Consider the following 25,821-nt stretch of genomic DNA (forward strand, 5'->3'; position numbering starts at 1 on the left):
TCCATATCTCATAAGCGAGGGCCGCCTATTAACCTCTGACGGTAAGAGTTGACCTCAATTTGTATTCCGCCGGGTCTTAGCGACCGATCAAGTCCCTTTTTCTATTCCGCCAGGTCTAGCAGCCGATCAGGCCCCTGTTTATATTTCGCCGGGCCCAGCGGCCGATCATGCCCCAATTTATATTCCGCCGGGTCCAGCGGCCGATCAGGCCCTATTTGTATTCCGCTGGGTCCAGCGGCCGATCTGGCCCATTTTGTAATCCGCCGGGTCCAGCGGTCCCATGGCTATAGTCAAACCACAATCACAATCACAATCATGATCATTTGTAACCATACCATCTCACGTCATACATCATTATACCCCGGCATAATCCCAATCACATCACAATGGCAGCACATTACCATTACATATCTCATACACAACCAGTAAACACAATCACACCGCGTTATCTCAAATCAAAGTGAAACATACAAGACAATACCTCTCACATTCCATCACGGAACATAGCACGACCAATTCCTTAATCTAACTATCACAATATTCATCTTAACAATTTATATAATTAAAACGCATCATTTCACAAAGGACTAGAATATTCACATAACATACATACACACACATATATATATATATATATATCATTTTCCAATGGAATAAGGTACTCACCGGTAACCCCCAGAAATAAATCACCAAGTTCAAGTCTTCAATATACATGGCTTTGGTATACTCCATTCCTGATAGATATTAAATTTAACAAGAAACTAATTTATAAGCATATATCACACCACTAAGTAACTAATCATCACAGTACATTCCTTCCCCTAACAATTATAGATTATATTGCAAGCTAGTTCTCAATTTCAATATAACTTAGAATAGTTTTTCATGAAAAAGCAATCACATACTAGTCTCTAGTATGCTTATCTAGCACTAAAAGTAAGGAAAGCAGCACATCATCAACCCCCATGACCTCTTTATAATTTTATCTTAGATAAATCTATAGAATAATTCTTTATGGACTGATGCAAGTTAGTACCAAACCTTTCCTATTACTCAATTCACCCTTTGCTATTCTCACAATTGATTCAAAAATCTGAAAATATTCTCAAACAAAACTAATTAGTCCCAATAGCATTTTAAACAGTAAAATGAGCAAATTCATAACTAAAATATCAATAATCATTTTCACCGCTCACTTAATCTTCATTAGAAAACCCAATATCAAGTATAAATATGTATATGCTTATATATTTCCAACTTAATCTATCCATAGATTTCTCATAATGAATTTCAACTTAATGAGGATCATTCACACCAAAATAGAAAATCTCAAACCAATAAAGACTAGTGCAAGGCAACAAACTGACTCTTTAAATCGAAGTTTCCATTCTAGCCATCTTCATGACCTTTAAATGGTAAATTGGATTTTTCTTAAGCCACGTGGAAGTATAATTAGCTTCCCTTGTTCCTTAGGCTACCACTCAATAACCATAACTAACTACGACCTTGAACTTTGTCAATCCAATATTTTATCTAATCACGACCTCAATTTATCACAAGAATTACATATAGGCAAGACAAAGCTTAAACAGTAATAATAATACAATCAACCTCACATACCTAAGCATATCATTCAATTTACCTAATTCTAAGCTTAACCTCTTCCTCTCGGGTGCTCCCCCATTTCCCAAATCATATAAGGAAGAGTACATCGAAGTATATAACCTCAACCCCAAAGGAAATTCGAAAATTTTCAGTACATCCAAACTAATTAGCAATCTAACATCTACGGCTCACTCCCTGCTTACTGGGCTTCCATCAACCTTAACCAAACTACCATTATTGACTTCATCATTTTAGTAAATGAACTAATTCTTTTTCCTAATTCATTAAGGAGGAATCACGATCAAGAAAAAGAACCTCAATACAAGCACAAGAGCAATTGTGAAATCAATTGCATACCCAAATAGCTTGTTGTATGCTATAAAGCAAGCTAAACTCCTCTACCCAAATTGGTGTTCAGTTCAGCACTTTGCCCGCCTCTATTATGCAATTTCCCTCTCTGGCGAATTCTTCCTTTATTCTCTCTCTCTCTCTATATTCTTCGTCTTCCTCTATTTCTTCTTCTTCTTCTTTTTTTTTTTTGTTGCTTTGCCTACGAAGATAGGCATCTAATGTATCAAACTTCTAAGCACAGAAGTATGTAATGCACTCGTGCAGGTTATTAACAAGGCAATCGATCGAGATTCAGCATATTGATGAAGCAAAATTCCAGTCCACTCCTTACCTATGGGTGAACTCCATCCCGACTCTCGGTCGATTCTCTATTCCCTTTCTCTAGCATATCCTCTCTCTCTCTCTCTATGCGTCTCTCTCTCTCACTCTCTTGTTTTCTCTCGAACATAGCTCTCTCTTTTTCTCTCTGTTTCTCTCTTGCTCTGTTTCGTTTTCTTCTTTTTGTTTCCCCTAGTGAAACAGAACAGAGAAGGAAAGGAAAAAATAAAATGGATACTCAGGCGGTGGAAGCTTGAGGGAGAAATGTGGGCCACGTGGGGTCCCTTGCTCCCCTTTCATTTTCTTTTTCTTTCTTTTTTTTTTGTGCTCCAAGAAGCTTAATATAATATATATACATATATATTAGCATGTAAGTATATGTATGCTATTTTGTGTCAGCTCTCACAATGACCTACATATAAATATATATATATATATATATAAAAGCATGTAAGTATATGTATATGTGTTCTATTTGAAACTCAAAATGTCAAGTCTCACAGAATCGCGCAAGCGAGCCGAGGATGGCAAGTGGGAAGCATCGGGTCTTCAAGGGTCTCAGCTTTCTTCGAGCTTTGTCACGGTCTCCTTGAGCTGAAGACAAGCTTCTCACATCCCAAATATCACCTACAAAGAGTGGAAGAGAAAAGAGGAGAAGATGAAGGGCAGCTCGATGAAGATTTAGGCTAGAGCCACCCTGCACAGCCTTCAATTCCGGGGCTGGACAGGAAGATGGAGGCCTCCAATGGGAAAACAATCACTTGGAGGATTAGAGGAGGAAGAGAGGAAGCTAGGGGTGGCGTTCGTCTCTCTGGAAAGTGGTTGGAAGTAGCCAAAAATGGCCAGGTTCAGCCGCTGGTCATCGTAGGGGGCTAACTGGGCTAGGCGGCTGTTCAATGAAGAAAGTGAGAGGAGGAGAGAATTTTTCCCTGCCAAAAAGCCAAATTTTCAGATGTGTATGAGGTAAGAGGCGGCTTGGGGGCTGAATGGGAGAGGTTTCCCGTTATCTATCATGATCTAAGGGTGATTAGAGGGCAAAAAGGCTTTGATCCAAGGGTTGTACATGATTCTCATTAGGGCAGAGGGGTTTCAATGAATTTAAGGGAAAGACTATGGCTTTGTTTGGAATGGAGTGAAATTTAATTATACTCCATTCTAACAATAAATGATTATATTTATTTAAGATTGTAATGATTGTATTGTTAAATTATGAGAAAAAGTGGAAAAACATAATGAATAATTGATAGAAAATAATGATTATATTGTTGAATATCAACGGAAGAGTTTCTAATACATACATATATGCATATGATTATATACTAGTTCTACACCCGAAAAGTCCAGTCCTTCATCTTCATCCTAAAGAATGTGAACAAAACTGTTCAGCTTTTTCTAGGTCATCAAGAGCAAGGCTTCTTTAGTTCGACCCAAGAGGCTCAATGCAGTTGCTGCGATATGGTGCCCAGTCAGACCGGCAAGAGTGAGCTGTTCTGCAGATGATGTGTGCTCTATGTAGTTATCAGGCAAAACGATTGGACGCCACTGCAGAAGCCAATTTCCAAAATTTTAGCTTCGGCTTGAAGTCAATAAATAGAGAGTGATAATAGAATTATCACAAACCAAAGAAATTTTACCCTCCGTATGAATCGAGGGAAACGGAGGGAAAGGGAAGGGAGGGAAACGAGCATTAGCCACGAGTTCACCTCCCCTCTTTTTACCCTCCGTTTCCCTCAAACAAAGCATTAGAGAACTCAATTAAATGTGAACTCTGCAAACAAAAGCTAACACAATCTAAGACAGAAAAATGATGGCAAGATGAAAAGAGAACAAACCAGGAAAGGTTGGAAACAAGTTTCAGTGGATGAAAAATGGTTTAGAACGAAAAATCGAAAAGGCACAAAAGATTGAAGACAACTAACTTTTGCCCTATATTACAGTGAATCAGAAAACAGGAAAAAACTGAAAAGTGGGAAATTTTCCATGTTTTCAGTTGTCTGCTTCTGAATATGGACTAGTAGCCATGAGATTTAAAACCAGCAAGCATTAATGCATATCATCAATCAAAAAATTCGGAAAAAGTATCCATGTAAAATACAAAGTCTTTAAATTAGGAAGACTAACCTTAACTCTTCCATCTAGCTGCCCATCTAGTGCAATAAACTGAGCAACATGCGATCCAAACCCTCCTATTGATCCTTCCTCAACAGTCACTAGGAAGTCATGGTTTTTGCACAGCTCCCTCAGAAGCCCAATGTCGAGTGGCTTGCAGAATCTTGCATCCGCGACGGTCACCTCAATCCCGAGCGTTAAGAGGAGGGTCCTTGCCTTTAGGCAGTTATGGACCATCGACCCGTACCCAAGCAAAGCAACATCTTTACCCTCAGCAAGAATTCTCCCTTTGCCTATCTGCTCTGCAGAGAAGGCCCAGTCAATTTGTAGTGCACAGGGAGGTTATAGTGGTCACCCAAAATCAAATAACTTTTTGGTAAATGGTGACTATTTTGTCCTTAGCAAAATAAATAACTGAATTTCCTGCTCATATGAATTTGTTATGCAGGTGTACGCTCAGAGCTGATTTTTGCTATGCTCAAGTCAGAACTTCACCCACAAAATCTGAGTCCCAAGCCTTATTATGTACCTATTCAATCTTGAGCTCTGGGTGGGTAGGCATTTGTAGGCTCAAACCAGGCTGGAGGTCAACTAACCTCAACTTAATTTCCTGTTAGCCACTAAATGAGGCCAAGTTCAAACTCGGGTAAAGCTCAAGATCAGTCTCTTACGGCTCCAGAGCAAGGTTTTTATTTAACTCGAAAAATGGGATTATACTGGAACTTTTGGAATTAAATAATGAAAATTGATAATATGGGTGAAGCTCGAATGGATACTGTAGTCTCTTGAGCCATGTATTGCGGAGCTATTGCTCAGCCTAATTGACTAAGATAGTCCATGATCAAGTTAACTTTGAGCTGTCATCAACTCAATCCAATTAAATCGGGTGTAGTTTGCCTCAGTTGGAAGTAGGTAAGCAGGAAAAGAAAGGGAAGTTGCATTTCAGTTAAATGCTTTGCATTGTATATCTTGAAGAAAGATTCATGAATTAGTAGTTTAGTACCTCAATGGGTATCCCCACGCTTATAAAATTGTCTACTCGAGAGATTGCACCTCTTGGGTACCTAAAGCAAATGGGCCGATCATTGACTTGAGCTGCAGTTGACACCATGTCCACTAGCTCGTTCACATCAGAAGGTGCCATCACGATCATGTTAGGCAGACATGACATGAATGTTATGTCAAATGGCCCACATTGGACTGGGCCATTTGAGCCCACCAATCCCGCGCTTGTTATCACGAAACGTACAGGGATTCTCTGCCGATCCACATCGTGAACAACCTAAGGAAATGAAAGGTTGATATAAAAATTTTGATTTTACCAAAAAGGGAAAAATATACAAAAATAAATATGAGAGGATCATCATGTCTTATATAGGTGGGAATGTAGTTTCAATTTTTGGTGTTTAGTAATGAAAAATTTTATATCCAGTGTTCTATGGGAAGATGGAAAACTTGCTGGAAATATGTATAGTAGGAAAAAGAAAGGGACTTCAGATTCCTGATGCTAAGGGAAATCAGGCTACGACCAGGCCGGGCTCAGCCTCTTGAGGTGAATTTTTCCTCAAGCATGCCCTTTAAGGCTGCTAGACATGAGGAAGGCTTGCTCAGGGGCAAGGATTTTCTCAGAATTTGCAGGGAAACTCAGTGGAACTTCCGTAACTAAACAATATTTGGGTGGAAACACAGTACCGCAACCCAGTTCTCAGCTTTACTCAAGGATGTCTGCCTATTGAAATTCTTAATACATGATTCTCAGGGGGGGGGGGGGGGTGGGGGGAGAGAGAGAGAACCTGGTCATAAGCTCTCTGAAGAAATGAAGATGGGATCATGCAAAATGGTTTCAAACCTCCACAGGACAGACCGGCAGAAAATGTCACTGCATGCTGTTCTGCCATTCCTACATCAAAGAACCTTTCAGGCAATTTTTCCTGAAAGAGCTGAAAACATGGGTCCATCTCCATCCCGGCATGAACCATCACGATATCCCTATCTCCATCTGCTTCAATTAGCAATGACTCTACAAAGCAATCGGAGTATGTTCTGGGAAGAATTTCATGTGCGCGTTGATCTGGATTCATCGAACCTAGAGAGTAGAGACCAGTGATGGTTCATCAGTTAACTCATCATTATGTTTGGTCAAAGGGCCATTAGTTCTTGATCTGGTGTTCTTCCTAGAGAGATAAGTAGTGAAACGTGAGTATTCTGGTAATCTTTAGCAGGAGAAACTTCCATGGAGAACAAACAAGATTAATATAAGAACCAGATAAAAACATCAGAACAGCTTGGACATGGATATATGGGTTGGAAAAGTCCCTCGGGTTCATTGGTCAAACCCTGATTCCATACCATTATAGTCAAAAATATAAAAGATGTACTGGTCAGTGCTAAAAGACAGGTTTGCATCAACAAGCGAACTGTTCAACCAGTTTGGTCCAATTCAGGACCAGAGACAGGTGAGGCTTCCAGTCGAAATGGATCAGATCTGGCCAAACTGAACAGTCCGATCCAGCTCTGGTAGTTAAAACATTTTTCTTTTTTATACGGCAAGAAACTCCTTAGGAAGCTAACTGGACATATGAGCACCCTAGAGGCGCATAAAACAAAGTAAAGCTGAGCCTTTTCATGAGGATGAGGTCCATGTTGGTGCCAACTTCACATTGAACACTCTAGCCAAACAATTAGAAATAGTAAAAAGATTAAATTTATTATTGGATAAGTAACAAGTTCAATTTAGGTAATGCCACATTCACATAAATCATTGTTCAAAGTCCTAGTGAAGATCCGATACCTTCTGAATTCATGTCCATTTTCTCATTCTGTTGGCCATGATGGTCTGCTTCCCGATTTTCTTCAGTTATTACGTGAACCAAAACCGGGCCCGTTGAGTTCAATGACGCCACTTCTTGCAAAACACAGACCAAGTCCTCAGTATTGTGCCCATCAACAGGACCAATATAGTACAAGCCAAGCTCTTCAAAGAGAGTTGATCCCAGTGGGCCGATCAAACCTCTAGCAAACTCATCAACTTTGGCTGCCCATTCATGCATACCCCTGCCAATTCTTTTTGTAACACCCTAGAAAAAAGGAAGGAGAATGTCTCAATCAGGTCACAGAAATTATTTTCTTTCTTTCTTTTTCCATTAAAAGAGTAATTACAGCTTCTTAAATGATGATCAACCGCGATCCAACTAAGCCCAGTAATCTTTTATTCAGGTCAATGCTTGCAATTTCAATTCTGGCCAAAAAACTTGCTATTTTAAGACCTTCAGATTTCTGAGGAGTGAATAGGTCCAACCTGCCTCAATATATCATCCTAGAGAATGTCGACACCATTTCACGTATATATAAGGAATTATGTGCAATAAATCAAGTTATTTTAGAGGTAAAAGGGCATCTCATTTGATTAACTCCTCCCAAACATGTTTCCCAAGAGCAAACAAAGGAGGAGAAATACAGGTATCTTTAACCTTCAAGTATTTTCTGCTCTAACAACATGAAAGAGTTAACCATGGGAGCAAACCTTGGCAACTTCTCGAAACTTTCGGAATGATTTGCTTGACTGGAGTTTGCTCAGTGTGCTCGAGAGAGCACTGATTGAAGTCTTAAGGCCACCTTCAAATTTCGGATATAGAGAGAGGCGACTATCATTTAAGATGACAATCATGTCTGAGTCCATGTATCCAGCATTGCTCATAGCTTCATAGACCTGTCCAGCCATTGTGGTCCCATTGCTTATGACCGTAACTATGCGCTCGCGCTTCCCCTTCATGTCCCGTGCTATTGCCATGCCTAAATGGGAAAGAATGGACAATTAGAACTACCCCTGATAAATTTCTAAACATTTCCTAACTTCTTTGATCAAACCATTGCAGCAGATATATTCACAAATGAAAACCTTTATAGCCAAGTTTTGGTAGGAAGTAATGGAAAAGAAAGAAATAAAGTCACCATTTTTAAAATGAACCCATTTGACACGGTTATTTAATACCAAAATGCTCCGATTCTTTCATACCAAATTGTCCTGGCCAATTGCTTTTAATCTATGGTCCTTATTCATAAAGTGTGTAATCATAAAAAGGGACGAGGAATACAGATGTTAGAGAGTAATAAGGGAGTACAAATAGTAGCGTTAGTTCAATACCGTTAGTTGATTCTGCTTAGGAACAAGGCAATAGATCTGACCGATATGAACAGCAATGAGTGGTCTCCACTATAGGACATGACTCAAATGAACCGCATTCCTACCCCTTGGAAGTTCTGAATACCTGAACAGGGATACATTACCCCCTGTCTAGTCATTACTCGCTTACCTTAGGGCTATAAGTATCTTGAGTCATACCCTCTGAACAGATTTTTCTCCAACACTCTTATAACAGATTCTACCGATTTTTTCCCTCTCTCTAGGGACTATCTCACACATCGAATCTCTCTCTCTCTGAAATCCTCCTTAAGCATCGACTAATCCTTTTCGCCATGGTCTCCCCTTCTCTCGTCACTGGAATCCACTGTAACTGCCCGACTTCCACCAGTGAGGACAGTCCTCATCAGTTACTTATCCAAAATAATATTAAATTATAAAAAAAAGAAAAAGAAGAAGAAGAAGAAGAAGAAGAAGAAGAAGAAGAAGAAGAAGAAGAAGAAGAAGGGAGAAGAGGGAGACAGCACCAGAACTTAATACTAGGGAGTAAAATTCAATTTCGCACGTTAGTAAGATTGAATTAAGATATGCTCATGAACGTTGAAGATTGAACATGACCAGAAAAATGCTTGCAAAGTCCAAAAGTTATGCCTTCAAAGTTCCTCTTATCTTTGACTATACCGACACCATTCTTATAGAATGCGCAGCATGAAATGGGAGAAATACTACCGAGTCCAGCAGATATGCTGTTACACCCATGCCCTGCCCCAAAAGGATCAAATTCACTTTCGGACCGATTTGTGAAGCCAGAAAGTTCATCCTTTTGCTTTAATGTATGCATCAGAGATCGCCTCCCTGTGAGAATTTTGTGTGCATAGGCCTGTACAATGGAATGATACCATTTTGATCAATAAAGAATTACATTGTACTGACGAAAGCCGGAAGGACAGTGCAAACTCATATAAATCTAGATAAAACAAAAACAGATATCATTTGAATGACAATATCCAAACATTTTCTGTAGCACGCTAACATCTTCATACCAATGATTGCTCCAAAAGGTCAATATCTAAAAACAAGAAAAATCTAAACTCTGGTCATTTTTAGTATAAGCTGGACTAGATTCAAAAGGGCTCTCCCAACATTCCTCTGCCTTTTCCAGTCAACCATGGATATGGCACAAGGACAAGGAGGAGAGATATACTAGCTAAGTGAAAATCCTCACTACATAAAGGAAAAACAAGCCAATTTGGCACTACTGTTTCTCCCAAGCCCATCGTTTAGTTCCTGCAGCCACTCACATGGGCTTCAGTAAGAGGCCAAACTACAATTTATTTGGATTTATCCGATAGCAAAATCAGTTCAGCAAGAAAACTTTTTTCAACAAAAAGAAACAAAGAGGGATGGAAGAAATTATTTCTTTACCTGTTCTCCAACATCCCACATAATCTTATCAGCAGGAGCATGAAAAACATGATGTATGGCCACGGTCAACTCAACAGCTGCTAAGCTTGCCTTTGATTGTTTTTGTGTTTTCTTAAATATGGACAATAGATCCAATCGAATTTCCTTAGCCAACTGTTTCAGTTCCTGGAAGAACAAATTATGAGTTAGAAGCGACCTTTTGGGCCTGGGCATATGAAACAAAAGTATAGGAGAGGAGTGAGATTTGAGTCACCTTCAAAGACAAGTTCTTTAACTGAATTGGGGATTCAACCATATCGAGTATAGGGGTTGGCGCTTTTTCACAGAAAGAATCATTGTCGTTGGCGGTACAACAAATTCGAGTAGCAAATTTCTGCATGAAGAATAGATGTTAGAAATACCAATTACATAGTATCAGTATCATAAAATGATTTGGAAGTAGCTTCAAATCATAGCTAATCTAGGAACATAATTTATATGGTTTCACATGGAAATGGAAGTTTAAAATTCATTTCTTTGACACTTGTGAAGAACTGCACCAGACCATGCAAGCATGCCTAAGACTTTTGCATATATCAGTCAGAGAGGACAACAAGAAAAAGAAAAAAATAATGGACAGAAATTGACCAGTCGGTAAGAATGAAGATTCTTTGAACCCAAGTCACGCAAAAATTTTTTAGACTTCCTTAATCTGATGATATAAAGGCAAACTTCTTCCCAACAGGACTAGACAAAACAATAAGGAAACTACTTATCCAAAACAAATAAGCAAACTTAATGTGTATCTAACAGAAATGCTGCCACAAGAAAGATCGGAACATCACTCGTGTCACTGAGACAAGAAACATAAGTCCACCGGCTAATAGAACACATATCATCTGTATTCCTCAGTTCTATATTTGCCTATGCCTATTTAAAGGGAGATTCTAAGGTGCAATCACCAAAAGTGGTTTCTTAATTTTTTTAAAACATATAAATATAGATTTATGGGACTGGCCATTTTTTTATTTTATTGAATTTTTTAAAATTATAAATATTTTATGAAGTCCAGTCCAAAAAATTCATTAAGAAATCCACTTGAAGGGAGTATATATCCTCCGAAACACAGGACCTGCATTTTCCTTATGATAAGCAAAGGTAATGCATTTTAACTGGTATTAGCATTAGAAACAATATCTTTTTCTGCCTCAGAACCCGAGTTGCTTTAGACTGGTACAATCTTCTCAATTAGAAGGTTGTGAAAAAGAAGCTTTGCCTTCTAATTCCTTTTTCAAAGAGGCATTTTGGGGCTCAGTCTTTTCAAAATTTTCTTTCAAATTGGAAATACTTCCTAATTAAGAAAGGGTTCAATGGGTCTCCAGCATCCCTCGAGAATTAAGAGGCCAAAACAACATGATGCTCTGCCCAGCTTGTTTCTGAAAACACATTTCCTATCCTAACCGACAAAAAAAAAAGTGCAGATCCAAGGATTTGAATTACTACTTGGCTACAAGATGGCATTCTGCGATACAGTATCAGTTAACTATAATTTCAAAATGAAAGCGAAAACAAGCTAAGTAGAAAAAACAAGGTGAAGATCAATGCACGTCCTGAAGTAATATCCCGAGGACAGAGTGTACATTACACACTTTTCAGTTCTTCGCTTTAAATTATTTCAAAATAATTCCTATGCCCTTCGTAGTGTTATTCATTCCCATAAATGCACTGCAATCAATCTAAAGCCACTGATACCGGTAATTTACTCCACTTTCATCCCTTTCTTTCGCTTCTTATCTTGCTAATAAGTTCAGAATAATCCAAACATTTTATACGGCAACGACAGTATCCCATAAGGCTCCACACACCAGAAGGAATATAACAAACAAGCAGATCGTTTATTAATCATCCAGAAAACAGCACCCAACAACGAACGGACGTAAACGGCAGAACTGAAGAGGATGGAAATGCTCATGTCCATGTCCAACGCACCTTTGAAGGAATGCTGAGAGCGGGGCTTGTACAGACTTTGGCTGTTCCAATTTCAACAGTTGAAGAAATGCAGAAGCTTGGCGGTTCCAATTTACCGCAGTGAGCTGAGATTCCATAAGCGCACTGAGCAGGAGCAGCACCCATCAAGAACACAATGGACAAAGCCGACCCACTTACTCAAATTCCTCCAATCTTGAGAGAAAGGCCCGAATTCATCAAGAATCGATTGCAGAAGAAAGGGAGAGAGAAGTTGAATATGGAACCAATGCAGAAAATTGAGAACTTTGGCTTTATACTATAGCATTGGGGGATCAAGGAATGGGAATTGATTATAAAGAGAAAGGACAAAGCAAGCAGCAAACGGAGCATCACTCTCTCAACACAAAAGTCCGACAGTGTTTCTCATTCTTAAAATTTTTTGAGTATATTAATGATTTGGTCATCACTCATGCTTATTACATCAAATCTTATCTAAAAATATTTTTTATATCAAATTAAACCTTCAAATTAAATGTATATCAAATCTGAATTCAAAAAAAAATTTACATCAAATTAAACTTTGAGAGATTAAGTGTCCATCAAATCCGATTTCAAAATTTTTTTCATCAAATTGAATATTGAGAGATTAAGCTAACCTTACGTCAGAATGTTGTCCAAAAAAGAATGGAAAAATCTAATCTGGCATTGTTTGATTGTTTTCTACCATCATATTGCCCCTTCCCATTCCTTTCTGACATTATATATTTATTTTATTTCAATTTTAGTCATTCCTGCTCTTATTACTCATCATACCCCTGTGCAATCATATTTTCCAACAAAACTAAATTAAATGTTAAAAGCATTGCGAACCAAAAGAACATTTTGATTGAGCTTTCTAAACTCAATTATCAAATGTATTTACAAACTAACTAGTAAGCATAAATTCAACGAAAAAAAAACTAGTAAGCATAAAATTTGCAAAAGCAAAACTAAACAGGAAAATATTTGCTATTTTCTCATTAAAATCAAAGCTGGACACCAAAGAAAAAAAAATCACAGCAACAATTGAGGCAAGACTCATTAAAAAATTTGCGTTTAAAGGAATAGAAAAACTGTCTCTCGCTTGCATCTCCTAGAGAAATAACAGTGCAGTTAATGAATCAACATGGGATTTCTCATCACTGGAATAATAGAAAAGGCTACTAGATAAACTAAGATCATTGTGAGAGATTACAGCGGCAGCGATTGGCGAGTCTACGCTGAGAGCACTAACGATTGAGGAGGACGCGCCGGGAGAGGAAGTTTTTCCAGCCTCCGACTGAAAAGTGATGGAACTGTAGAAAATATTTTTTTAAGCCAGACAGAAATGGAGAATAATAAAAAAATAAAAGAAAACAATCAAACAATACCACATCAGCTGTTGAATGCCAGATCAGATTTTTCCATTCATTTTTTAACGGCATTCTGACGGAAGGTCGGATTTGATGTATACTTAATCTCTCAAGGTTCAATTTGATGTAAAAAATTACTTGAGCTCGAATTTGATGTACACTTAATCTCTCAAGGTTCAATTTGATGTAAAAATATTTATTGAGGTCAGATTTGATGTAATATGCATATCTGGATGACCAAATCATTAATTTACTCTCTAAAGGTTCAATTTGATGTAAAAAAATTTTTGAGATCAGATTTGATATAACATACATCTCTGGTAGACCAAATCATTAATTTACTCAAAAATTTTCGATACCTCTGTCTGTTTGTTTGGAGTGGAGAAAAAAGATAGGGGGGACTGATCTAATATAAATTCCCCCCATGTCTCCAGTTGCCCGCCTAGCCGCTCAGCGCTCAGTGGTTGCGGATCTATCTGCCTCATCGTGGCTCGATTGCCAACCCTCATATTGTTCTTGTGCTTATCTTCTCCTTCATCAATTTTCAAAGATGGCTCCCCATTATCGATTACGATTCCCAAAATTTTCTAAAGCCGAGTCCTTGGTTTGGTCTGGCTTGCGGTCCTTGGTTCAGTTTGATTTGCGGTTTTATCCGTCCGACAACTTCCAGTAATATCAATCAATCAATTAATCATAATTATAATTAATATATATATATATATATAAGTCAAGATATAGGACGTGATTACCCAATTATGAAACCCCAACTTAGTGTTGATGACTTGTCAAGTCTGGTTAAATAATTTGTTATTATACTTTTTTACATCATATTCAATTGATTTTATATATACGTCCATATTATTCGTATGTATCAATCTACGATTGTAATACGATTCCCACCAAGAATGATGAGACCCGACAACTAAAGGAACCCAAGATCGTTCCACGATTAGATTTGATTGACAAACACTCGACCCGTTATTTACAACATAAACAAGAAGCTTGATATAACTGACTTCAACCCGTTATTTATTGCGAAACAATAACCTCGGTATATATGAAGACGTCACAAACGGTGATGAAAAGCCGTTTGATAAGTCGATGATAACGCCACAAACGGTGGTGGAAAGCTGTTTGATCAGTGATGAACGCCACGGAAATTTCCGATAAGTTCGAATTAGTTCTTCAAGAACCAAAGAGAATATTCTCACAATTTTCTGAATGTTTCTTTTTTATTAAAATTCACTAAGATGAATATATATAGACATAAACTAATCCAAATCTGACCATATTTCCTCCTATAGATAAGGAAAATAAAACCTAAAATATTGATAGAGATATAACATAATCTATAAAGATATGAAATCTAACGGTGCGTTTGATTTCAGAGTTAAAGTAACTTTGATTTTGATTTTGATTTTGATTGTGGAAAATGACAAATGAGATGGGATTATAAATTTGACTTGGGAAACGTGTGTTTTTGTTATATAGTGTGTTGAGTTAAAATTAAACTTAAAATTTTTGACTTGGAAAATGTGTGTTTTTATTGTGTAGTGTATTGAGTTAAAGTTAAAATTAAAGTTAAAGTTTTTTTATTCCCTATCCAAACAAGGCAAATAACCCAAAAATATCTCTATGAGATTTAAACTTTAAACAAATCTTATGATATATTCTCTTGATCTTCAAATATTCTAAAAGCTTCCTCCAACACTCTCTGAATTTAGCCTTGTCCGGAATCTTCTATAACTTAAATCATGTTAATGGATCTTTGTTGATCACGTGGTTCATGTCCAACGGGCCTCCACGAATTTGCTTAAGCCCAAACTTCTTGAATCAGACCGTTGAGTTCATCTTTAAACTTCTTTACTCGTACTCGCGTAATCGGTCCAATTGGAACTTGAAATGGATTCCTTGAAATCGTGCTACGATTTACATCATTCCCCTCTTCTTGAAAAGAATTTGCCCTCAAATCATCACCTACATCAAAAGGAAGCAAATCAGCAACATTAAAAGTAGCACTTACATCGTACTCACCAGGTAAGTCTAGTTTGTAAGCGTTGTTATTGATGCGCTCTAGAACTTGGAAAGGACCATGATGTGCTTCAGATTGCAGCCCAACTCGTATTCAAATTTGCGGGTCCAAACGCGTATTCTAGAATATTCTGGAACAAGAATTTAGTTTAATTAGATATTAAGTTTCCTATATTGTTATGATATAGTTTCCCTTAATTATATATTATTTTCTATATTAGCTTGAGTCAGTAGTCTTAAGTTTCCTATTTCAGATTATTATCTTACTCTATTTTAGGAAAGTAATCTAGAGGAGATTAGATATCAATTTCCTATTTTAGAGTCAAGGAGGTGTCTTCCTCTATATAAATATGCACATATTATAAGAGAAGAGACAAACGAATTTGATGAATATTTGAATGAAATTGCCTAGAGCGTTTCCTCTATTTTCTTATCTAAACAAGTCCCTTATTTAGTGGCGAAAACCCCAATTCTTATCGTTCTTTCTTGAGCGTGGCGAATCAACCCAACTTTTCTTACTCGTGGCGTGTCATCTTATCGAGTGAGTTTTGTTGGTTCTACCCTCCACCATTCTTTCTTACCCAGTTCTGGTTCGTGAGCTTATCAGACCATCCTCTCTCGAAAGTAATTTGGAACGTCTTTGCTCCGGAAATCTCTCTTTTCTCATATGCAACCAAACCCAATCTCTAAGTTCAAAAATCAACTTATAACGCCTCTTGTTGGCCTGTTTTACATATTGCTCCGTTCTTCGCTCAATGTTGAGTCTTGCTTTTTCATGAATCTGCTTGACAAATTCAGCTTTCATTTTGCCATCTAAATTAACATGCTCAGTCAAAGGTAAATGAGATAAATCCAATGGAGTTAAAGGATTAAATCCATAAACTATTTCAAATGGTGAAAATTTAGTAGCAGAATGAACAGATCTATTATAAGCAAACTCAACATGTGGTAAATACTCTTCCCATGTTTTGATGTTCTTTTAATGATTGCCCTCAATAAAGTAAACAAAGTCCTATTTACTACTTTAGTTTGACCATCAGTTTGTGGGTGACAAGTAATAGAAAATAATAGCTTAGTACCTAACTTACACCACAAAGTCTTCCAAAAATAGCTCAAGAACTTAGTATCTCTATCCGAAACAATTGTTCTAGGCATGCCATGTAACCTCACAATCTTCCTAAAGAACAAATCAGCAACATGTGATGCATCATCCGTTTTGTGACATGGAATAAAGTGTACCATCTTTGAAAATCTATCCACAACCACAAAAAATGAATCTCTCCCACGTTTAGTTCTAGGTAATCCTAACACAAAGTCCATTGAAATATCAATCCAAGGCTCATTAGGAATAGGTAAATTAGTATACAAACCGATAGGCTGTACTCTGGATTTAGCCTGCTTACATGTGATACATCTACCACAAATTCTCTCAATATCTCTTTCCATATGTGGCCAATAAAAGTGTTTTTGCAAAATAACTAAAATCTTTGCAACTCCAAAATGTTCCATTAATCCCCCACCATGAGATTCAAGCACTAATAACTCCTCAAGGAACAATTAGACAAGCATAACTTATTTTCCCGAAATAGGAACCCATCATGCCTAAAGAACTTACCACAAGGGGTTTTCTCACAAGCCCAATATTCCTCATAAAATTCATGGTCATCAGCATATAAATTTTTAATGTACTCAAAACCAAGCAATTTTGCATCAAGTGTAGAGAGTAATGCATACCTGCGAGAAAGTGCATCGGCGACCACATTCTCCTTACCTTGCTTATACCGAATGACGTATGAAAACGTCTCAATGAACTCCACCCATCGGGCATGTCTTTTGTTTAGTTTTTGTTGGCCCTTCAAGTGTTTCAAGGACTCATGATCGGTGTGAATCACGAACTCCATAGGCCTAGGTAGTGTTGTCACGTCTCTAAAGCCCGAACCAATGCGTACAACTCCTTAAAGCCCGAACTAATGCATACAACTCCTTGTCATAAGTGGGATAGTTTAAGGCTGCCCTGCCTAATTTTTCGCTGAAGTAAGCAATTGTTCGTCCTTCCTGCGTAAGAACTGCACCTACACCAATACCTGAAGCATCACATTCAATCTCAAAAGTTTTAAAAAAGTTAGGTAAAAACAATAAAGGAGACAACAACAAATCTACTTATAAATGGACGCAAAACATGATTCATAAGTCTTATAAAAGTGCTCGGAGCATTAGTCAAACCAAATGGCATAACTAACCATTCATACAAACCATATTTTGTTTTAAAGGCAGTTTTTCATTCATCTCCTTTCATTCAAATCTGATGATAGCCACTCTTTAAATCAATTTTAGAAAATACACAAGAACCATGCAGCTCATCTAACATATCATCTAAGCGAGGAATAGGATGACGATACTTTACCGTTATGTTGTTGATTGCTCGGCAATCAACGCACGTTCTCCGCGTCCCATCCTTCTTAGGTACAAGTATAACCGAAACGGCGCATGGACTTATGCTCTCCCTCACATACCCTTTCTCCGACAACTCACTTACCTGCTGTTGAAGCTCATTTGTTTCCTCAGGATTGCTCCTACAAGTTGGTCGGTTTGGAATTGTCGAACTGGGAATAAAATCAATTTGATGTTCAACCCCTCGGATTGGAAGTAACCCATGTGGTGTTTCTTCGGGAAAGACATCTTCATACTCTTGCAAAAGAGAAACAACAGAACTAGGCAGAACGATATCAAGTTCGTTAGTGTTGAAAAATGCATCTTTGTACAAAAGTACAATCATCAGTTGATTTGAAAACATTGCTCGCTTAATTTCACTCATTTTTGCATAGAATTTTTTTTTGTTTTTTCTCTGATTTTCTCTCAATGGCCGAATTTTGATTTTCTTTTTCTCTCTCATTTTTCTCGGCCTCTCTATGATTTTCACTCATTTTCTTTTGTTCACTTCTTTCTTTTGATCACCCTCTTTCTTCACTCTCTTTTTGCAATCTCACTTGATCCTCATATACTTGCTGCGGTGTCAATGGTACAAGAGTGATCGATCGTTGATTAAATACAAATGAATATTTGCTCGTAAAGCCGTCATGCTTCACATGCCTATCAAACTGCCATGGACGCCCTAGCAACAAGTATCATGCTTGCATCGGTACTACATCACACAACACTTCATCTTCGTATTTACCGATTCAAAATGCAACTAACACCTGCTTGTTCACCCTTATCTCACCACTATCATTCAACCATTGCAGCTTGTACGGCCTAGGGTGCTTCAACATGGGCAGTCCCAATTTTTCCACCATTGTTGTGCTTGCGACATTAGTACAACTACCACCATCAATAATCACACTACATACCTTGTCTTTCATGTAGCACCTAGTGTGAAAGATGTTCTCCCGCTGCACTTTTTCAACTCCTTTTGTTTGCAAGCTCAATACTCTCCTTGCCACAAATGTCAATGCATATGGAGCTAAATATTCCTCCTCGGGAACGTTCTCCAATGGGGGCATGTCATCGGTGTCCGAATTTTCAGTGTCAGTCACAATGTCACCTTTGTCTCGTATCACCATGACCCGCTTATTCGGGCATTGATTTGCTATGTGTCCCTTGCCTTGGCATTTAAAACACTTAATGTCACGGTTCCTGGAGGTAGAAATGTCGGTTTTACCTGGAGGAACGTGGCTGGTTGCATCTTGCTTTTGCTTGGTTTTCGACTTCGATGTGGATTGCTTCTCATCTTTCTTCCACTGATTCGATTTCCAAGTGGATGTGCTTGGACTTTGGCTTGCACGTGTATTGCCTCTCCACTTTGAACTGATTCTCAATCTTGATGGCCATGTGCACCATATCCTCCAACTCCACATAATGTTGTAATTCCACGGCATTTTGAATTTTTCGGTTCAATTCAGCCAAAAATCTTGCCATAGTAGCCTCCCGATCCTCCTCTACATTTGCTCTAATTATGGCCACTTCCATCTCCTTAAAATATTCCTCTACACTCCGGTTACATTGCCCAAGACTTTGTAACTTATTATACAGCTTCCGATAGTAATAACTAGAAACAAATCGCTTATTCATCACCCTTTTCATTTCCTCCAACATATCTATAGGTGGGCTCTCTATTTCTTCGCCTATTTATCACCAATTGATCCCACCAGACAATTGTATAATCCGAGAATTCAATTGCTGCCAATTTGACTTTTTTCAGCTCGGAATAACTATAACAATCAAATACAAACTCCACCTTTTTCTCACACTCAAGGTATGCTTCGGGATCACTCTTTCCTTGGAACGATGGGATTTTCATCTTAATACTACCCAAGTTATTGTCTTTCCGATTCCTAGCTTCTCTAAACCACCATCCATGTCTCCTATTACTAACAACTGAATCTCGATCATCTTCTTCATCAAAACCAGCCCCATGATTCTCTTCATCTTCAACCCTCACTTCCCTCAGTTAAACTCTTTCCCTCATACGTGCATTAGGAGCGTTTCGTGGCTGCTCCATACGTGTATTCTCCATCATATCTATCCGTTCATGAACCTGCTCAAACTCCAACCTCATCACACGCCTCATCTCACTCATCATGGCCTCCATAAGTATTTTCGAATCAGTCAATTCCGTAGCTCCTTCGGGAATACTCTTAGAACTGTTGTGAGACATGATTGCTGCAAAATAAAGTTAGAAAGAAAGGACCTCACATTTCTTCTCCCTTATGTGTTTACACTCAAGAATGTGAATCACTCTACACTCGTATTTTCACTCAAACAAACGTGGCTTTTAACCCTCTAATGTTCTCACCACTCCTGCCTTTTTCCACTCGATAATTCTCTTTCAGATCTCTTGAAACTAAACGAACAATTCTCCAAAATTTCCAGCAGCAATTCACCAAGAACTTACCAAGGAAAATTAATGGTCGAAGGAAATTTAAGGAAGAAAGGAAACAAGAGAGAAGGCAACTACTATGAAGGATTAAATAAACCAGAATGTTATATAAAATTTTGGGATCAGAATCAATGTAGATCATAAAGAAAGGGAAATAACAACTTTAGAATGGTCTGATGCAAAGAATTTAGATCAAATTGACTACAACAGCTTCTTTCTTTTCTTATGTTCTTTCGTTTTTTTAGCACCTTTGTTTGCTGAATTTTTTTTTTGGCCGAATTTTTTTTATTGACTAATAACAATCCAGAAAAGAACAAACTTAACGAAACGAAGCTCAGCAAATTGAAACGAAAATCTGATTTGGAGCCTGATGCTCTGATACCAAATGATGCGATTCCCACCAAGAATGACGAGACCCGACAACTAAAGGAATCTAAAATCGTTCCGCGATCAAATTTGATTGACAAACTCTCGACCCGTTGTTTACAACATAAACAAGAACCTTGGTATAACTGACCTCAACCCGTTATTTATTGCGAAACAAGAACCTCGGTATATAGGAAGACGCCACAAACAGTGGTGAAAAGCTATTTGATAAGTTGATGAAGACGTCACAAACGGTGGTGGAAAGCCGTTTGATAAGTTGATGATGAACGCCACGAAAACTTTCGATAAGTTCGAATTAGTTCTTCAAGAACCAAAGAGAATACTCTCATAATTTTCTGAATGTTCATTTTTATTAAAATTCATTAAGATGAATATATATAGACATAAACTAATTTAAATCTGACCATATCTCATCCTATAGATAAGCAAAATAAAACCTAAAATATTGATAGAGATATGACATAATCTATAAAGATATGAAATCTAAATATCCCGAAAATATCTCCATGAGATTTAAATTTTAAACAAATCTGATGATATATTCTCTTGATCTTCAAATATTTTAGAAACTTCCTCAAACACTTGCTAAATTTAGCATTGTCCGGAATCTTCTATGACTTGAATCATGTTAATGGATCTTTGTTGATCACGTGGTTCATGTCCAATGGACCTCCACGAATTTGCTTGAGCCCAAACTTCTTGAATCAGACCGTTGAGTTCATCTTTAAACTTCTTTGCTCGTACTCGCGTAATCGGTCTAATTGGAGCTTGAACTGGATCCCTTGAAGTCGTGCTACGATTTGCATCAGATTGTGAGCCTTTTAAAAATAAAAAAAAATATATTTCCAATGATTTATAAAAATTCCTCGAGATATGTAAAATTACATGTTTTAAATATCCTGTAAATGGATGTCTTGAAGAAGATTTTGTAGACCAATTCTATTTACTTTAGTATTTCCTACACCTTTCCTACGTGATAATCTTCACCTCCTTGATCTCTCTCACAATTTATAGTTAAAAATATCAACTCGATTTTTAGAACTTTTATTTATTTATATTATATTTCTTTGTGTGATAAGTATTTATTCCCGCGCAGTATAGACAAGTGATCATTTTCTTTGTTTTTCTTTTTTCTTTTTGCTAACCAGAACTGTCCAAGTTTCATCCAACTGATTAACGAAAATATGTAAACTATCGACGGCGCACGAAGTGAGTAATCACACCAAAAGTGCTTCAGTGACTTCCAGGGATTTCGAACCCGGGTTCGGATGATCATTCATTTTCAAGTCTTTTGGCCATTATTGTCATTAAAATTTAAAACTTCCCTTTGTATAAATACTCTTGCCATATATCACTCTAGAAAGGAAACAAAGGAAACCACTCCGCTCATCAAACATAGTGAAGGGGCCTAAGAAATATATGCACCAATCAGTATCTCTATGTACAAAATGTATTTTACTAATAGCAGTATACATCATTTCCTAGTATGTCTACGTGTACGTATCTGTATGTCTATACACAACCATTCGAGGCCGAGATCATGCAAGCCCCTTGGTCGTTAACATCAACCCTCGTGAAATTGCTAACTGATGGAAAGCATGATCATTAGTAAGCTAAACCCCCAGAAAAAGCATCCCCATCATGCAGCAGAGATTCGGTGAGCCAGTAGCCATCCCAAGATCCACCAACTCTCTGCATAGATGTACAAACAAAAATTGGACGCCATTAAATTCTCCAACGTACAATTAGCAGAAACTGTCTTTTTTAATTCAACGATGAAATGGTGGAGATCGTTTTGCAGGGAAAGCACGAGACAACAAATAGCTATGTCGGCTTAAAAGCTTTTCTTATTTCGTTGATGATCTCAGCAACAGCCCTAAATCAGTATTCCCAGGTACAGAAACGAAGGTTACCCTTCACTGCTAAAAGATGAGATTGAAAGAGAAGTTCTCGACGTCTACTATAATTGATAAAGTAAATAAGGAAACATTAAAGAGGTGAAACGTTTAGACCTGACCCAATGTAAATTCAAATATTTCTTCCTCCTCCGGCCGAGCTCCTCGTACCCATACCCGCTGCTTATATCGATTCTACCAAGCAGAATAGCCAAACAAAAAAGAATGGCGTTTAAGAAATGTGAGGGAAAGTCTGAACATACATTCATATCAAATCTAATTTGGACGAACAAAAGTGAAGACAGTGTCAACTAAAAACATATTTGTTTGTCTAGAGAAAAGAAAGACAATATATTTTGAGACTTGCTAATTTAAGAAGGTTTTATCCATTCACTCGTTTCATACAAGAAACCTTCCCCTCCACTGCACTGAAGCCATACTCTTGTTCAAGCAAAAAAATGTATACCTCCTTTACAAACAGGCTGCTCAAGATTTTCCTGTCCTTGTGGCCGAGTAAAACTCTGTATGTCGAATGGTGAAAAATCCTCCTAAACCTTTCAAACTTTTAGAGAAAATTAAATCAGAAAAGATGTGGTCATGGAATTGAGGAATCACAAATCAAATAATGTGATTATCTTGTTCACGCACCTGCCCCAGATCAAAGAAGGGTCCAAAGTAAGTTGACCTCTCAAAAGGATCAAACCCAGCAAACTGCCCAATGGAAACCACTCTGTTTAGACATCCCAAACATTTGTTCAAATGATATTATCTGGAATATGCCAGACGACGAATTACCATACCCTATACATAACTTCGATACCATAATCTTGTCGAGGCTGGTCATTGTACTTCAACGAATCAAGCTGGTGTTGCACAGCTTCCTTTGCAGTAAACTACAATCAGACTTCAGGGTATATACTAGAAAAAAATATAAGAATACTGCCATGTATCACCTTCTACGGCAGAATGCTTACGTTCAGCCTTGGGCCAAAAGGTCTTTTCTTCCGGGACTCGAGCCTGCAGTACACAAAAGATGACCTTAAATCTATGAAAATGACTCTTTTGCTTCCTGATATAAGCAGAAAGTGGACAGCAAGGAGTCTGCATTGACAGGAGAGCCAAAAAACTGAGTTGCAAACAACTGCATATAATATCAGCTTTTCTTCATCGCAAAAAATGAGAAAGCAAGCTCCTTTCCGGCAAAATAAGGATAGCTGGTTAAGTCAATGAAGCAAGAACCCACTATGGATAAATAGCCACACAGAAACTAGAAGTTCCCAATATCCATGAGCATGTCTATACTGCTTAATTATAATACAAACATCAAATTATAAGGGACGCTCATGGGCCAAGTACAATGAAATAGAAAAACTAATAGCTAATGAAGGGCACAAAGGGTCCAATAATGAGAATCGAACTAAACATATATATACATATACAATTAACAAGGAAGGTAACTTTGGATTTTCCAAAATCTCCTAGGAGGGGAGAATGCGTTATTCTCAGTGCATCTTGGACTAATAAATTTAGACAACTCCTACTAGGAGAAGTTGCAGAAATGCGGAAAGCCGGAGGAACCTGAATCCAAGACGGTACGGTACTTTCTATATTAGAAATCTTCTCCTTGATTTTCCTCCCAGTAAATTTTTGCATATGATTAATAGGAGCATCAGATTACTTCCTTTTTCAATTCACTAGAAGGAAACAACAAAACTTTTCCCGTGTTTCTTATTGACCACAAAAGACATGATCGAAATACGACTGAACCCACCCAACCTTTTCTTCTACTTAGATCTAAAAGACAACACCAGAAAAACCATAAACTTTTCCAAACCGAACAGCACAACAGTGGTGAAATTCGGCCAATTGAACTCGATCAATGGAAATAAAAGCATTCTAATAAAAGAAAAAAAAAAGCAGCTGAGCAGGGGTGTGCAAATTAAATCTTCCAGTATTGAATTCCCCTTTTCAACCCTTTCGAAACAATTCCTTCCTTCCTAAGATAGACTAGCAGCCACTCGAAATACAGTCATTCATCCCACAAACAAAATTCACACAAGTTCTGCCAATTGCGAGAAGAATGTTCCTTTATTCAATCTACACTATCATGACAGCTCTATCGGGAAAGCAAAATAGGAAGCCGAAATTGAATGAGTGATGAGACAAACACCATAAAAATTGACAATCAGGATCACAACAATGTTTGCGATTATTGGAGAGAGAGAGAGAGAGAACCAGTCCGCAGAGAGAAAATCGGGGACATCAGCAGAGGCGACGAATCGAGGCCTTGCGCTTGCAGAAGAGAACCTCGAGGGCTTTCTGCTGCTGCGACCGCCATTCGAGATTGAGAACTTGACATCCGAGAGAAGGGAGAAGGGCTGCGCCTGCGATGACAGGGAAGAGCAAAACGACATCGTTCCCTTCCCCAGCACAGCACTTCAACTTCAACCAAAGCAAGCGAAGCGTTCTCTCTCTCTCTATCGAAGTCATTCGATGTCTTCCTTCCCTAATGCTTCCGGGCGGCAATCATAGACACAGATTGTGGTGGTGCTCCAGTCCCTGGAGGTGCACGACCGAGACGCCGTGTCGACTTCAATGGGCCAGGGTCTGGGCTTGGGCTCCAAACGTAAAATGGGCCCATGGTTGTGATAATATGGGCCAGTTTCAAATTTTTACGAGAATAAAGTTTCCGTTCTCTTCTCAATGTTAATATCTTGGGGCCCTCGCTGTTTGCAGTGGCCTCAAAATTCATTGGTGACCTAGGGTGAGGAGGTAGTTGTCGGCGGCGAGGCCCCTAGTCCCCGAATTTTGTGATCCCAAGCCTTTTGTCGCCTCCCTGGTTCATTTTCTTTTGTTATTCCATTTTTTTATTTAATTTTCAGAAGTTAGTTCATTTCATTAACTAGCGTTTGAATCCGGTTTAGGTTAATATGACCAAGTCGTAGATGTTATAGGTACGTTTCATTGGTAGGAGAATCTTTCGAGAAACCGAGCTTACTTCTTCGGTATCATGCAGGATAGGAAAAATTAGATTAAGGTAATACAAAGATCCATGTATCTAAACAAATCAAATTTTCATTTCTATTGATGTCAACACCAAAATGAAAATAACGGAATATCCAGAATCATCATTCTCGAAACTGAAATTAAATTCCATTTCAAATATGGAACCAACAATACATTAGTCAACACCAAAATCCGATCACTATCAAAAGATAAATAAAATTCTCCCACTACAACATCCTATACTCTTGCTCCAATCCCTAAGTGTAGACCCTGCTTTCTTTTACTGAGCTTCCTTGTCTCTCTCGACCCTCGAGAGGAATTACAAACTGTTGGGACTGA

General features: G+C 38.0%; 2 protein-coding genes across 6 annotated transcripts; both read right to left on the reverse strand.

Annotated features, from left to right (window-relative positions):
• Window positions 1-3,494: 3,494 nt before the first annotated feature.
• Window positions 3,495-12,329, reverse strand: LOC116214084 (probable 1-deoxy-D-xylulose-5-phosphate synthase, chloroplastic). Of its 3 annotated transcripts, XM_031549357.1 has the most exons (10): window positions 11,918-12,329; window positions 10,203-10,322; window positions 9,950-10,114; window positions 9,254-9,404; window positions 7,907-8,175; window positions 7,175-7,460; window positions 6,177-6,469; window positions 5,387-5,665; window positions 4,396-4,680; window positions 3,495-3,816 (listed from the first exon to the last, which is right to left on the reverse strand). In XM_031549357.1, exons 1-10 carry the CDS (start codon window positions 12,059-12,061, stop codon window positions 3,667-3,669), a joined length of 2,142 nt encoding a protein of 713 aa, XP_031405217.1. In that variant the 5' UTR covers window positions 12,062-12,329; the 3' UTR covers window positions 3,495-3,666. The 3 variants fall into 3 exon arrangements, with proteins under 3 accessions (XP_031405217.1, XP_031405227.1, XP_031405236.1); XM_031549367.1 differs by lacking the exon at window positions 5,387-5,665 and having other exon boundaries at window positions 3,500-3,816; window positions 11,918-12,328; XM_031549376.1 differs by lacking the exon at window positions 3,495-3,816 and having other exon boundaries at window positions 4,549-4,685; window positions 11,918-12,327.
• A 9,559-nt stretch (window positions 12,330-21,888) lies between these two features.
• On the reverse strand, window positions 21,889-25,006 carry LOC116192904. 3 transcript variants are annotated; one of them, XM_031521605.1, is made up of 7 exons: window positions 24,712-25,006; window positions 23,451-23,493; window positions 23,277-23,369; window positions 23,125-23,187; window positions 22,943-23,038; window positions 22,599-22,671; window positions 21,889-22,273 (listed from the first exon to the last, which is right to left on the reverse strand). In XM_031521605.1, exons 1-7 carry the CDS (start codon window positions 24,888-24,890, stop codon window positions 22,221-22,223), a joined length of 600 nt encoding a protein of 199 aa, XP_031377465.1. In that variant the 5' UTR covers window positions 24,891-25,006; the 3' UTR covers window positions 21,889-22,220. The 3 variants fall into 3 exon arrangements, with proteins under 3 accessions (XP_031377465.1, XP_031377463.1, XP_031377464.1); XM_031521603.1 differs by having other exon boundaries at window positions 22,594-22,671; window positions 24,712-25,005; XM_031521604.1 differs by having other exon boundaries at window positions 22,594-22,671; window positions 23,277-23,357; window positions 24,712-25,004.
• Window positions 25,007-25,821: the final 815 nt, after the last annotated feature.

Source organism: Punica granatum, chromosome 1, assembly GCF_007655135.1.
Source record: "Punica granatum isolate Tunisia-2019 chromosome 1, ASM765513v2, whole genome shotgun sequence".
NCBI lineage: Eukaryota > Viridiplantae > Streptophyta > Magnoliopsida > Myrtales > Lythraceae > Punica > Punica granatum.